At 45.7% G+C, this 14,038-nt stretch overlaps 1 protein-coding gene across 2 annotated transcripts; it reads right to left on the reverse strand.

Annotated features, from left to right (window-relative positions):
* Positions 1-36: 36 nt before the first annotated feature.
* On the reverse strand, positions 37-13,960 carry GNPDA1 (glucosamine-6-phosphate deaminase 1). 2 transcript variants are annotated; one of them, XM_035105376.2, is made up of 7 exons: positions 13,649-13,960; positions 5,990-6,119; positions 3,721-3,822; positions 2,253-2,435; positions 1,557-1,741; positions 829-1,003; positions 37-174 (listed from the first exon to the last, which is right to left on the reverse strand). In XM_035105376.2, the coding sequence occupies exons 2-7, from the start codon at positions 6,111-6,113 to the stop codon at positions 77-79; spliced, it is 867 nt and encodes a 288-aa protein (XP_034961267.1). In that variant the 5' UTR covers positions 6,114-6,119; positions 13,649-13,960; the 3' UTR covers positions 37-76. The 2 variants fall into 2 exon arrangements, with proteins under 2 accessions (XP_034961267.1, XP_034961265.1); XM_035105374.2 differs by lacking the exon at positions 13,649-13,960 and adding an exon at positions 7,051-7,158.
* Between the last annotated feature and the right edge of the window lie 78 nt (positions 13,961-14,038).

Genomic DNA, 14,038 nt, shown 5'->3' on the forward strand with positions numbered 1-14,038 from the left:
ACAAAGGCAGGGTGCTTTCAACTAGCTCCATGTAAGTTTAGGGACTGCACAACCAGTTGCTCCAAATCATAAGAGGCTAGTCACTATATGGCTTCTTGGACTGTCTTTTTTCTTCTCCCATTTCTTTCATACTGTATAGTGGATCCACAAGTTTGTTGTGAACAAGCATCAAACCTGAATTAATTGATACAAAACAGCAGACACTTAGTTCTAATGCAGATATTAGAGGAGTCCCTCAATAAAACTGGCAGTAGCTTCAAAGGAAATATTTCACATTCTGCCTAAACCAGGCATCCCCAAACTGTTTTGGCCTACAACTCCCATGATCCCTAGCTAACAGGACCAGTGGTCAGGGATGATGGAAACTGTAGTCCAAAACATCTGGAGGGCCGAAGTTTGGGGATGCCTGGCCTAAACTTACAGTCACTACTAAAATAGCTTAGGGGCAGTTACCAGTTGAAATGTTTTCAGTTCATAGTAGTATTCTGTACACCACTTAGAGCTTTAAAAAATATAACACTCCTCAACATTTCTAAAAAAAGAGTAGCAGCAAGTAAAGGAAAAATAATTAGTGACTCCCCAGTGAGGTAATAGCTTTCCAAATTGGAGAATGGACCAAAACAGTGTGCATTGCATGTTAAGGACTTAGAAGATTCTCCTTGTATTTAAGGCTCCCCAAAGATAAAACAGGTGAGCAGCGAGCCGTACTTAGCAACCCAGGGGGAGTTCTTGTAAAGTCCTTTTGAGTTACCATCTTTCACATCCGTGTTTTAACGGCTGTTTACCCACAAGGTGACCATCTCTCATCCTCATTACCAAGCTACTTACCTTGAAAGTACTTCACAGTTTTTACTTTAAGTTCCAGCGTGGCATCTTCATCGCATACAAAGACAGTGCGGGGATGTTGCTGAAAGGCAGACACTGTCCACATGTGATTTACTCCTTCCTCAATAGCCTTGTACAGAGCAAATGCCTTATGGGCTCCTGTGATTAGAATCATAACCTGAATTGCAAGACACAACAGGGAACACGGTTAGGCTTAGGGCTTTTGTGACCTTCCGAGATAAGAAAGAAATGTTCCTTGCTACTCTCTAATATGTACAGATTTTAGGGTGGAGAAGGAGATGAGAGAGGGACGTGATGAGAGAGTGGAATTTGCTACCAAGGAGTGTGGTGGAGTCTCCTTCTTTGGAGGTCTTTAAGCAGAGGCTTGACAGGCATATGTCAAGAATGCTTTGATAGTGTTTCCTGCTTGGCAGGGGGTTGGACTGGATGGCCCTTGTGGTCTCTTCCAACTCTATGATTCAGAAAACCAACATTTTACAAATAAAGTAAGGGACAAGAGTTAGAGGATACTACCAATATTTGAGAGTGTCTGCCAACAAGGGGCAGAGAGAGCAAAGTAGCATGTTCGTCATAGTCAGTGTGACGTTGATTTCCACTTTAAGATTCCAACTCCCATCAGCCCCTGTCAGTATTAATGATAGAAGCTGGTAGTTCAGCAACTTCTGGCGGCCACAGGTTCCCCATCCCTGAAATTAAGGTATTGTGCTAACCTCTCTGGCATCCATGACTGTACCCACTCCAACTGTGAGTGCCATTGTGGGCACTTTGGAGAGGTCTCCATCAAAGAATCTGGCATTAGCCAATATCGTGTCCATAGCTAAGGTCTTGACTCTGGTTCTGGACACCAGGCTTGAACCTGGCTCATTGAAGGCAATATGACCATCTGGGCCAATACCTGTAATGGAGACAGTTCACGTTTAGAATCTAGGTGAAAGGAAACGTCAAGAAGAATACAAGAAAGTGACTCAGGCTTAAGTGCTAATTGGGCTCAAGAAAACTAACAGGAGTTGCAAGTCGCCTTTAGCTCATAAACCATCCTGTGAAAATTTACTCACCCCTGATTAACATTTAGGTAAAGCATCTTCTCCCATATCCCAGGACCTGACAAAGTCATCTACAGGGTAAGCAGAAATAATGAAACTAGACTGCTACAGCAATCTTCAGTTAACTGACACTATCTGCCTCTTCTGTACATGTGTATACACCACTTGGTATCTTACCCCTTGATGGCTCATCACTTTGGTTTGCAGCATAAAATGAACTGCTTTTGCTACAAAGCACATGCTCTGAGGTAGACACAAAAAGCCAGTGTGGCAATTTGCTGATCTACGAAGGTCATTTCACCACCTGCAAGTCACTGAGGGATGGCCACGCATGTTCAAACCTTGCCCCATCTCAATGTTCACCTCCAACAAAGAGTTCGATTCCTCCAGCCTCTTTGATTTTTTCTTCAAAAGCCTCACACTCTGCTTCTAGGTTAGCTGCATTTCCATCCAGAATGTGTGTGTTTTCAGAGGAGATGTCGATGTGCTTGAAGAAGTTGTTCCACATGAAGGAGTGGTAGCTTTCTGGGTGATCCCTTGGAAGACCTGACAAGAACACAAGGTTAGCTCAGGGCTATATATTCCTGCATTTCTGTGAAATGAATGCAGCAGCAACAGCCCAATGTCCTACTGTAGCATCCAGCAGGGGGGAAAGTTGCATATTTTATTGTTGTTTTTGCAGATGAGTTTCTCTCCAGATGAGTTTCCCACTCCACAAATATTACAGTCACTACTTGACCACCCATGCTCCTCCTGGCCTGTTACACAGCAGTCTAAAGTTCACTCTCTATGGACCCATGATAAGAAAGGGTGGCCAAACAGAACAGAACAGAACTTTGGAGCTTGTTTTCTAATTCACAGCAAGCAGGGATCATGGGGAAGTGTCAGAACCTGCAGCATTCAGATTATAGCAGCTTCAAAATGTTCGTCTACATTACACACATTAAATTCTTGCTTCCTCCCCCAAAGGCTAAGTTTTTAAAAAAAACCAACACAGAGAATCAATTTAATGAACATTCCTTCTATACATTTTTGGGTGCTTTGTCAGCTTGTCAGTCTGTTTAGGGAAGCTTTTAATGTTTAATAGATTATTGTATTTTAATGTTCTGTTGGAAGCCGCCCAGAGTGGCTGGGGAAACCCAGCCAGATGGGCAGGGTATAAATAATAAATTATTGTTATTATTGAATGACAGCAACAGCAATGTGAAACAAACAGACCCCTGCCCACAAAACAACAACAGACTGCTGAACTAACAATGCTTGGAGATAAGCAGGAATGGATTTTTGAATGAAGGGACCGTGAGCCCTGGTACTAAAAACAAATCCCTTTGCTCTGTAGCTGCTCAGAGGCACCTGGGTCTTTAATTGGAAGTGTATGTATGGAAGTGTATGTCTTTTGCACCTACAGTAGCTCAAATTGGTGGATCTTGAGGTTTTAGTAAAACAACAACAGATCCTGCAAGCCCAAAGTCTGCCCTCCCATTTTACTGTGCTTCATTCTTTGCCACTATTTGTTTCTGAAAGACAGTTCTTAGGTTTTCAGCATTCATACATTATCTCAGTAATCCTCACAACCATTCCTGCAAGGTGGGCCATTATTACTGTCCTCATATTGCAGATAGGGGAAACAAGGCTGAGAGAGAGTGACTTGCTGCTAAGTGGCAAGATCCAAACCATCCATTTCCTGGTTCATAAGCTTGGTTCCTGAATCACTGCAATACTGTATAAAAAACAAACCCTTATTGAGTTGATCACAGTAAATAAATGCTGTGGGCAAAGAATAGCAATTATTTCCCCCCCCCCTGCAGTTCTCAACAAAAAGGTGACTCACCCACATACTCATCCATATTGAAAGTTTTCACATATTTGAAAGAAAGATCTCCATTCTTGCAATATTCTATTAGTTTTTTGTAGCATCCTAACGGCGTACTTCCTGGAGATTAAAAAAAGAGAGAGCCTTGCACAGTCAGGGAGATCTAAATCTGGACCACAGAAATGGGAAGCAGCATGCATTTGACTAGAAATCATTGTGTGTGCTACTACAGAACAACAGCTCAGATGCCTGTGGGGCTGCTCAGTTCTAGTTCCACCTACTTAGATTCCTTCTAATCAGTACTTCCATCAAGGTCTCCAAGACCATATTGGCACCCCAGCTCCAAAACACATTTTCTTGAAAGTGTTTTCTGCCAATAGCACTGGAAGAGTCTCTTAAGTGCTGGCATGCAGAGAAAATGATTCCAATCTGTACATATACAGTGGGGTAGTACATGTATCAGGAATTTGGAGGTGTATGACACAACACAAATAAGCCAATTAAGTGACAGAATCCTCACCACGTGATTAACAGGGTTCATGGCTCACTGGAATAGAATACCTAGGCATCAAGTCTCCGTCTGTAAGGAGCATGTTACAGTCGCAGAATGGTTCTCGTAATTCTGCAATATAGCCCAATCAATACAGTTCCTCTTGTTAACCCAGTCCAGGGATGTCTTGGAGTTCAATGAACATGGGAACCACAAAACAGCAGCCTCATGCCGAGCTCTCCCCTCTCCTCCACTAACATCTATCTTGATTTTTTTTAGTGGTTTATTTTTAAACTTTTATAAAGAATGCAGACTCTAAAGCTTTTATCTTGCTTCTCAGCTAAAAGGTCCCTCTACTGCAGGGGTAGGCAACCTAAGGCCTGTGGGCCAATCATCTTCTCAATCCAGCCTGCGGATGGTCCGGGAATCAGCGTGTTTTTACATGAGTAGAATGTGTCCTTTTATTTAAAATGCATCTCTGGGTTATTTGTGGGGCCTGCCTGGTGTTTTTACATGAGTAGAATGTGTGCTTTTATTTAAAATGCATCTCTGGGTTATTTGTGGGGCATAGGAATTCATTCATTTCCCCCCCCCCCAAAAAAATATAGTCTGGCCCGCCACATGGTCTGAGGGACGGTGGACCGGCCCACGGCTGGAAAAGGTTGCTGACCCCTGCTCTACTGGCGAGCACCATCAGTCTAAAGTAGGGGCGCCAACTTGCCCCCCCGAGGGGGTGGTGGTTATGTGACACATCACATGACGCATCATGTGATGCTGCCCAATATACACCGGGCGGGGGTGGGACATGCAGAGGGCAATTTCCCTTGCTCATCCCAGCCCATGCTCAGCTTCTTCACTGCTGGCCTGCGGCTGTGACAAGCGAAGTAAAGATCACCCATGCTCGGCTCAGGCACCACCCAGCTCCTGGGTGGAGGCTGGGGTGAGCAAAGCTGCGCTTGGCGCAGCCACCGCCTGGCTCATGGGCTGCCGGGTGGAGGCTAGGGTGCACAGAGGGTGCCCGACGGCGGGGGTGGGCAGCCCCCTAAATATGGGGGAGCACAGCCCCCTGGCCAAAAATATTAGGGGAGCTGAAGTCCCCTCCACCCCCTATACCCTGCGCCGCTGGCCTAAAGATTACTTGGGGCTCAGATGCTGTGGCATGCATTTCTTCGTAATTACATTGGTAGTCAAATACATGGAGCAGGAAATATGTTGAGTGGTGAGAAACGTACAGGGATGAATTAAAAAGGTTTGAGGGGGAAGAGAGGAGGAATCCAAATAGGGCTGCTATTTTCAGTGTCACTCCCTGCGGTCCTTGAACAGCAGGATATAAAAAAATAAAGAAACTATCTAGTTCCTCCTGCTACCCACTTTGTGCAACTAACACACTCTATTACAATGAGCACAAAGTGGGAGATACATCCATAGGAAGAGGCTGTCCCCCACCAGCACTGCACCCCACCTTCCACTTACATAGCCCATAGGATTCCGAGGCTGATTTGGGGTTATGTAAAACTGGGAATAATATGTGTAGCATGTGAGGGTAGTGGAGCAGTCACACAACAGAAAAGTGTTTAAAAAAGAAGTTTACATGGATCTTGTTTTAAAAGTAGTTTCCCAAAATAGAGATGCCCTCAGAATAGTTAGTCACTTCTTTAAAAGAATGGCAAATACCCTGTATAAAGAAGAATGTCTATTACATAGGCTGAGTCCTCCAGCTGACTAAGTGTAAAGTAAATTAGGGGTGGAAAACTGAGGTAAGAGCCCTTCCATCACAAAGCCAGGCTTGTCACTTACCAGTGGGAAGTCCAAGGGTGAAGTATTTGCTTGGACCAGGACTAAACTGGATGATCCGATTCCTAATGTACTTTGCTGCCCATTCACTGGCTTGAGCATAGTTCTCTAGAATGATGAGTTTCATGCTAACCTGCAAATTTGAAAGAAAGGTTTGATTAACAGATTGCTAATAGGTAGTAAGCTATCAGCAGCATCACTACCCACCATTCCCTCCTAAAACCAACAGCACCTCTTCTGCTTGGATGCATTTGGCTTGCAAGCCTAAAACTGCAACTGGTATTCAGAGGCATAAGCCTCCAACCGTGGAGATAGAACATACCCAGCGTGAACAGTAGGCATCATGAGCAAGGACCTGGACTTGGATATTTTCCGAGTACAATTCCCACCTGATGTTGTGAGTGTGTTTATATAACACACACACATTCATATACCCTCCAGTGCACTGAGCAGAAGGCAGCAAGCAACAGGTTGCACAGGCACTTTTAGATCCACTAAGCAACAGAAGCAGCTACCGGTAGCAACACCTAGGGAAGAGTACATATCTGTACCCCACATTATATCGATTGACCAGAAACACGGCCAAGTCTTAGTTCCTGATTCATAGCCATCAACCCAGGTTACGTGTAAGCGTGTAAATAAAACTTAGAAAGCCCTCTTTCCCCTTTCTCTCTTCAACCCCCCTGATCGCGAGGCGGATGAGCTGTTTAAAAGGAATGTTGCTAGGAGACATAGCGGAAGCCACTGTAGGAGGGGAGTATGTCAAGGGCTCAGAGATCAGAGACCAAACCGCGGGAAAGGGAACTTTATTTTAGAGCACTAGATGGAGAAGAGACGACGAGGAGGGAGACAGGGAGACAGACAGACAGACAAACACACGCAAAAGGACCCCTATGTGCCAGTCTCGCAATGCAGCCGCTTCCGGCAAGAGACCCAGGTCTGCAACAGGTCCCGATCATTCGGTGCAGAACACGCCTCGACACGTACAGGAACAGGCAACACCCCGGATCCGCATCCTGGATCGCTGCCCACATCGAACGCCGGGCATATTTCCTCCCACTTACCGTTCCGCTACAGCCCCTACTTCTCCAGTTTACTCCTGGCCCGCCTTCTCGTTGAGCCTAGGACCCTAGGCGGTCATGTGAACGGCGGTTGGTCACGTGGAGAGAAGCGCCGAACAGAAGCTCCGCCCCCGGCCCCCTCCCCTCCCCTTCGAACGCCTGGCTGCGGCCGCCGTGGGAAAGAGGAACTGCTGAGCTTCGCACTTCTTCCTCCCTTCCGCTTAGCTCAGCTCTTCTTGGGGAAAAAACCCGAAGGCACTTCTGCTTTGCAAGTGGGGCCAGGCTGGCGACGAAACAGTGTAGTGTGTCGAGCGCTCTGCTCCAAGGTGCTAGCCAGCCACGACCTTTTCCAGGATACTCCATTCTGTTTGCCCTCCCATCCCACTTTTCTAAGTTTTCATTGTTTATTTCCTCGAAGGTGGTGGAAACTGCTTAGAGGTTTTTATCAGTTGAGGCTGGTATGTAAATCTTGTCAGATAATACAAATGAAACAAATTCCCTCCCCAATTTTTTCCTCGCAAGATCCCAGTGAGGTAAGTAGGTTGGATTGAGAGGCAGTAACTTGCCCAAGGCCACCCAGTGCATTTCATGACTGGGTGGGGATTTGAACCCTGGTCTCCCAAGGCCCTTTAACCACTTATTACTACAGTATTGCCATATCTAGGAATCTGACACAAGCTCTTTGTTCATAATTACATCTTTGGTCTAAAGCAGTCTTGCAAGCTTATATGAATTCTGAAAACCTGATTCTGTCCATCCTCCTCCTCCTCAATATGAAACAAACACACTTAGTGCAGCAGTTTCTGCAATTTGACACAGTCAAGTTTGTTAAACAGTCTTAATGGGGTGCAAACAGGCAAAGCTCTTGACAGTATCTACAACCAGTCTGGACTTTGTAGGCAGATGGTACAAAGTAGACAAACTTCAATGGCAGGACCATCCAACATAGGAATGGGTTACCAGGCAGACAGCAGTGGCTTCTTCCAGCAGCTCTTGGAGAAAGCAGATCAGTCACAGAAGCAGAGGAAGCTACTTTCTCTGTGTCAAACCATTAGGCCATCCAGCTCAGCTTTGCACTAAACTGATTGACAATGTAGAGTTTTAGACGGGAAGCATTCCCATCCCTACCTACCTACCTACCTGGAGATGCTAGGGACTGAATCTGAGTCTTAGGCATCCCAAGCAGATGCTGTGATACTGTACAATGGACTCGTTCTCGTATAAAAGCTACCACCTGCAAGGGAAACTCTTTATTTTTAACACTGCTCTTTTGTGCGAATGCATTTCTGTGCAAAAGAGCCATTTTAATTGTAAAAATAGAAATACCATGAATGTGCCCTCAGCAGTTGGTTGTGGGAAAAGGCAGGCTGCAGCCTTTCCTTTGGGCTGATGGAAACAAAATGGAAATGGGGGGCATGGAGGGAGACAGCACCCAGCAAAACATCACCACAGGCAGGGTTTTTTTTCATCCGGAACTCACAGAAACTCAGTTCCGGCACCTCTCAGGTGCGCACTTCCTACTGTAATTCTCATGCCATTCATTGAATTTTAATAGGCTTACTGAGTAAAATAAAGTAAGATGCTGCCATCACATTTCTTTATGAAAGAAAACTTAGACAGTTTTATATGGATAAATATGCAAATAAGTTCTTTTCAAGTGATGTTTTATAAAAGAGTCACTTGTCATTCTGCAACGACCAGCACTACCTGAAATGTAGAAATATATGCAAGGAGAGTTTAAATAATGAGGAAGATGTCTGGGTGTTGGCAAACTACTTTCTTCAAGGACCTAAATACATTCAACCCTAGTAGGATACTTTAATACAGCTTCAGTTTGTTCACCTCTGCAGGAAAATTAGGATGAAAAAGGCATCTAATAGGTTATACTGATTACCTCAATGAAGAAGAAGCTGCAGGTCACATACGGGCCTGCACACACAGACTGTGATCTTATCAAGTCAACATTACAATAATAGGGTGCCCTTCTTGGGTTTGGGCCTATTAATCAAGGAGCTTTTTTGTCCTTACAGTTAATATCCTGAAGGAGTGCTTCTTCAGTATATACTGTCCTGCTCATGCATTTAAGATCTTCAACTAAGGCCCTTCTCCAAGTGCTGTCTCTTAGTGAAGTGTGTTATACCGGTACTTGCATGAAGGAGACAGCCATTTCCTGGTGGCACTCTAATTTTGGAAAACTCTCCTTAGATAGACTTGGCTGGCATTGACATTACAATATTTTTGAAAGCAGGTAAAGGCTTTCTTGTTTGTCAAGTTATTTTAAAGGGGCTACATTTTGTTTTTAGCTATTGTATTTTGATCCTTGTTTTATGATGGCTTATGTTTTGGTTTCTCTTTTGCTTTTATGGTATTTTATGATTGATGTTATAACTGTATGCCAACCTGGATGAAGGGCAGTTAAATGCAATCTAAGTAACACATGGAAAATATTTAGAACTTCAGCCTTCCTTTGCTCTGCAAGCTATCATATACTCGCTAAGCAAACAATAAAGATAAAATTCAGTTAAATAGAACATAGAAATAGGAAGGTACAGACTAACGGTACTTTTGAAGCTGTTTTACATGTGATGTTCCTAAGTGCAGGGAATAACAAACACAATCTAATTCTCTTGCATATCAGTTTCAGGTGATAACATCCAGCCATTTTGCTCTTATCAAGTCAGAAACCCATTTGTTACTAATTACTGAAAATTAGCAGGTATAATTAGCAGGTTAATAGGTTCACAATACATCACTGCTGCCTTTATCATCAGGTTTAGTTATACAGCTCCTGGATAATTCATACCATATTTGGAAAGCAAATGACTAGAGAAAGCCTTTATTCAAGAGATGTGTCCAACTTCATGGTTTCTTTCATTGCCGATGTTCCAACCAAGGCAGCCTTTTACCACATTTCCTTCAAATTACCAAAACATCAAGAAAAAGAGCTCCAGCCTTTTAGACATCAGAATAACAAAAGGATGTGGGGTCAGATTTTTAAAAAGTAATTTTAAATCATATGACCCAGACAAAGCTAAGTGCAGCTACATTCTATTGGTTACACTGAGGGAGCTGAAAATTTGCATATGGTTGCAATCCTATACACATTTATTTGGGAGTAAGTATCATTGAATTCACTAGACTTTGCAGTTAACATGCATAGGAAGGGGCCGTAAATCTTCTGTTAGCATCAACAGGACTAAAAGACACATGAGTTTGGCTGCATTGAATCTGCCATATCTGATAATTTACTAAATAGCTGAAGAGCAACCTAGCCAAAGTTAACTACCTTTAGGTCTTGTTATTTATTGTCATTGATCTCTTTATACAATGAATTATGAATAAAGGAGATGAAGAATTCCTTCAGAAAATGCAACAACTGAAGCAGGTAATGAGTGTGCATACTAGTACAGTGGTACCTCGGTTTAAGAACAGTCCTGTTTACAGGGGCGTAGCCAGGATCAAAATTAGGGGGGGCAAGGGGCGGGGCCAAGGCATGGGAGGGGCCACAGTGGGGCAAGGAAAGCCATGGTCATTCAGGGGCGAGGGGGTGCCAGGATCAGCCCGAAATTGGGCTGCTCCGACCCCCTCCTCCCCCTCCGTGATCGGCAGGGGCGAGGGGGCACCAGGATCAGCCCGAAATCGGGCTGCTCTGACCCCCTCCTCAACAAGCAGGGGCGAGGGGGCGGCAGGATCAGCCCGAAATCGGGCTGCTCCGACCCCCTCCTCCCCCTCCGTGATCGCCGGGACGGGTGGAGGGAAAGCTGGCTTTCCCTCCACCCGCCCCACAGCCAGCCAGGGAGAAGGGAGACGTCCCTTCTAGCCGGCTGGCTGTGGGGCGGGCGGAGGGAAAGCCAGCCAAATGCTTTGCGTGGCTCTGGGGCTTTCCCTCCACCCGCCCCACAGCCAGAAGGGAGACGGCACCGGGCGGCGGCGGACAGCGGGGCAGGCTGGCCAGCGGCCCTGCTTCTGGGGGGGCAACTGCCCCCCTGCCTACACCCATGCCTATTTATGAACGATTCAGTTTACAAACTCTGCAAAACTTCCGGTTTGCAAACTTTACCTCAGTCTACAAATGGAAACCGAACGGTGGAAGGGCACCGGTGGCGGGAGGCATCATTAGGGAAAGCACGCCTCGGTTTAAGAATGGATTCGGTTTAAGAACGGACTTCAGGAACGGATTAAGTTCATAAACCGAGGTACCACTGTATAACCAATATTCCCCTGGAGCTGTGCATTGCAGAGGAAGATCAGAAGTGGACTTTCTGCAATGCTTGTCTTCCTTCCATTGAAGAACCCATGATATGTTTTGGAGGAACCCCAGAGTTCCCCAGGGGTGGCCAACTCCCAAGAGACTGTGATCTACTCACAGAGTTAAAAAAGCTCTCTGCTGCCGCCACCACTTTCGCTCCTGCTGCTGCTTGCTGCTGCAGAGGCGCTTCCCTGAAATGCCCTGCAGGGGGCGCAGGGCCGCACCACACGGCGGAGCCAGAAATGGGGGGGGGGCCTCAAACCAATCAATCGAAGCAGGCTGGAAGGCGGGGAAACCTGAGCGCGCGCGCGCCCAGTTGTTAGGCAGACGGGTAAAAAAAAAGGAAAGGAAAAAAGAGTGCACGGCCTTCAGGGTAGGGCGGGGCGGCGGAGGACACACTCCACACTCCAGGCTCCTCCCCTCACATGCCTCCTTAGCCAATCGCCGAGCAGGAAGGTGGGGGGGCGCCAGAAGGTGATCTCGCCTAGGGCGTAAAAAACCCTAGCACCAGTCCTGGATCTACCCCCTTTTGGGGGGTTCAGGTCAAAACTGTTGAGGTTTTTTTAAGGAAGGGAAGCCCTGTTTTGGCGGGCTTAGGTCAAACTTGTTGAGCTTCTTTTAGGAGGGAGGGAGGCCCATTTTTGTTTAGGGCTTCAGGTCATAGTTGTTCAGCTTTTTTTAGGGAGGAGGAAAATTTTGGGTGAGCTTTTTTTTGGGTGCCAGTGATCTAGCAGTGATCTACCACAGACATCCAGTGATCTACCAGTAGATCACGATCTAACTGTTGGACGTGCCTGCCCTAGAACACAATTGAAAATGCACGGCTAAAAATAACCACAGAGGTGGATGCTGTATGTCAGTGTCACTAATTTATTAGACAGCCATTTGATATACTGAACAACAGGTTCCAATGTCTTTGAATTCATTAGCGTTTTTCATTTGTTCTCTCTCTCTCTTGAGCTCCCCTTCTTCCCGATTTCTTGGTATGAAAAGTGACAAATCAAAGGTATAATTCCTCATCTATCAGCTAGTTTAGTTGACCACTTGGCAAGGTAGAATCAACAACTAGCAGGTGATTGGCAAAGGCTGTTCTATTGGGATCAACAAAAAGATCATTTATTCTTTTCATAGTTTTTAATAAAACAACTCATAAAAAAGCCAACAACTAGCAGGTGAAGTTGTTGTTGTTTAGTCGTTTAGTCGTGTCCGACTCTTCGTGACCCCATGGACCATAGCACGCCAGGCACTATTACAATGTATCCTGTAATTATCAGTCTGAGCTGCCTAATGACTGTTGATGCTGTTTGTCCTTAGGATAACCTTAGCTCCCGTTCTCAATCCATAAAATGGGCAACCGTTTTCTAGATGCTTAATGCCTTGGCCATACAATGTGGGACTTGAGCAAGCAGGCTGGTGTGGCTTGTCTTATCTGCTCTTTGGGTGAGTTAACTGGTTTTCGGATTCTGGCACAGTCCAAATGATGTGGTTATAATCACTGGGTGAGGTGGGGGTGTCTGGCAAGCAGATGATGGCACTGCTTGGTGGCAGGGCACTGGCAAGCAAATGTGGCTGCTGTGCACCTCAGTTAAAGGGCCTGTTTCCTGCAAGCTCCATCACTGGGGCCATCACTTGAACCCAGGGCTGGATTTAGGTTTGATGAGGCCCTAAGCTACTGAAGGTAATGGGGCCCTTTATGTCCAGCTGTCCTTTGTCAACAACAAATTGCCGCTGCTTTTTGTCTTGAATATATGCTATATGGTAATTTATGGACCTACAGTGGTACCTCGGTTTATGAGCACAATTGGTTCCGGAAGTCTGTTCATAAACTGAAGCGTTCATTAACTGAAGCGAACTTTCCCATTGAAAGTAATGGAAAGTGGATTAATCCATTCCAGACAGTCCGCGGAGTAACCGTTCATAAACTGAAGCGAACTTTTCCATTGAAAGTAATGGAAAGTGGATTAATCTGTTCCAGACGGGTCCGCGAAGTACTTAAACTGAAGCGTTCATAAACTGAAACATGGGTGTAATTGGTTCCGGAAGTCTGTTCATAAACTGAAGCGTTCATAAACTGATGCGAACTTTCCCATTAAAAGTAATGGAAAGTGAATTAATCCGTTCCAGATGGGTCCGCGGCGTTCATAAACCGAAAATTCATAAACCGAGGTGTTCATAAACCGAGGTTCCACTGTAATAGGTATCTAAAGTCATTTGCCACTGTTGCTGTATGTAGGTTTTATTTTATTTGTTTTTTATCTTATATTTTGGAAATGTTCATCCAGGTTTTTTTTCCTTTTTTTTGGGGGGGGGTCCCAAGAGAGTGGGGCCCGGCCTAAGCTATAGCTTGTTTACCTTATACGTAAATCCGGCACCGCTTGAACCCAAGGAAGGGTGTCGTCGTTATTACTGTTTGCATTTCAAGATCTGCGGCAACTCTCTCCTCACGCCTCATGGCGATGATAAAACGAGCTCAAGGGAGGAACACTGGCATCTGATCAGTTCACGGGATGCGAAACCGCGAGAGGTTTTGCGCGGTCCTTGCGGACCAAAGGATACCAGGAGGAGAAACGAAGCCGCGAGGGATTCTTGTGTGGAAGGTTCGCGCCGCGGCCTGGGAAAAGAACGGGCGCGAGGGCCGTCAGATGCGCCGCTGCGCCGGGGATGGCGAGGGGGCAGCAGCACGAGAGCGTCTGCCTAGAGGAGGAGGAGGAGGAGTGTGACGGAGGAAGGGGAGGAGGACGG

The sequence above is a fragment of the Zootoca vivipara genome, chromosome 2 (genome assembly GCF_963506605.1).
Source record: "Zootoca vivipara chromosome 2, rZooViv1.1, whole genome shotgun sequence".
NCBI classification, from domain to species: Eukaryota; Metazoa; Chordata; class Lepidosauria; order Squamata; family Lacertidae; genus Zootoca; species Zootoca vivipara.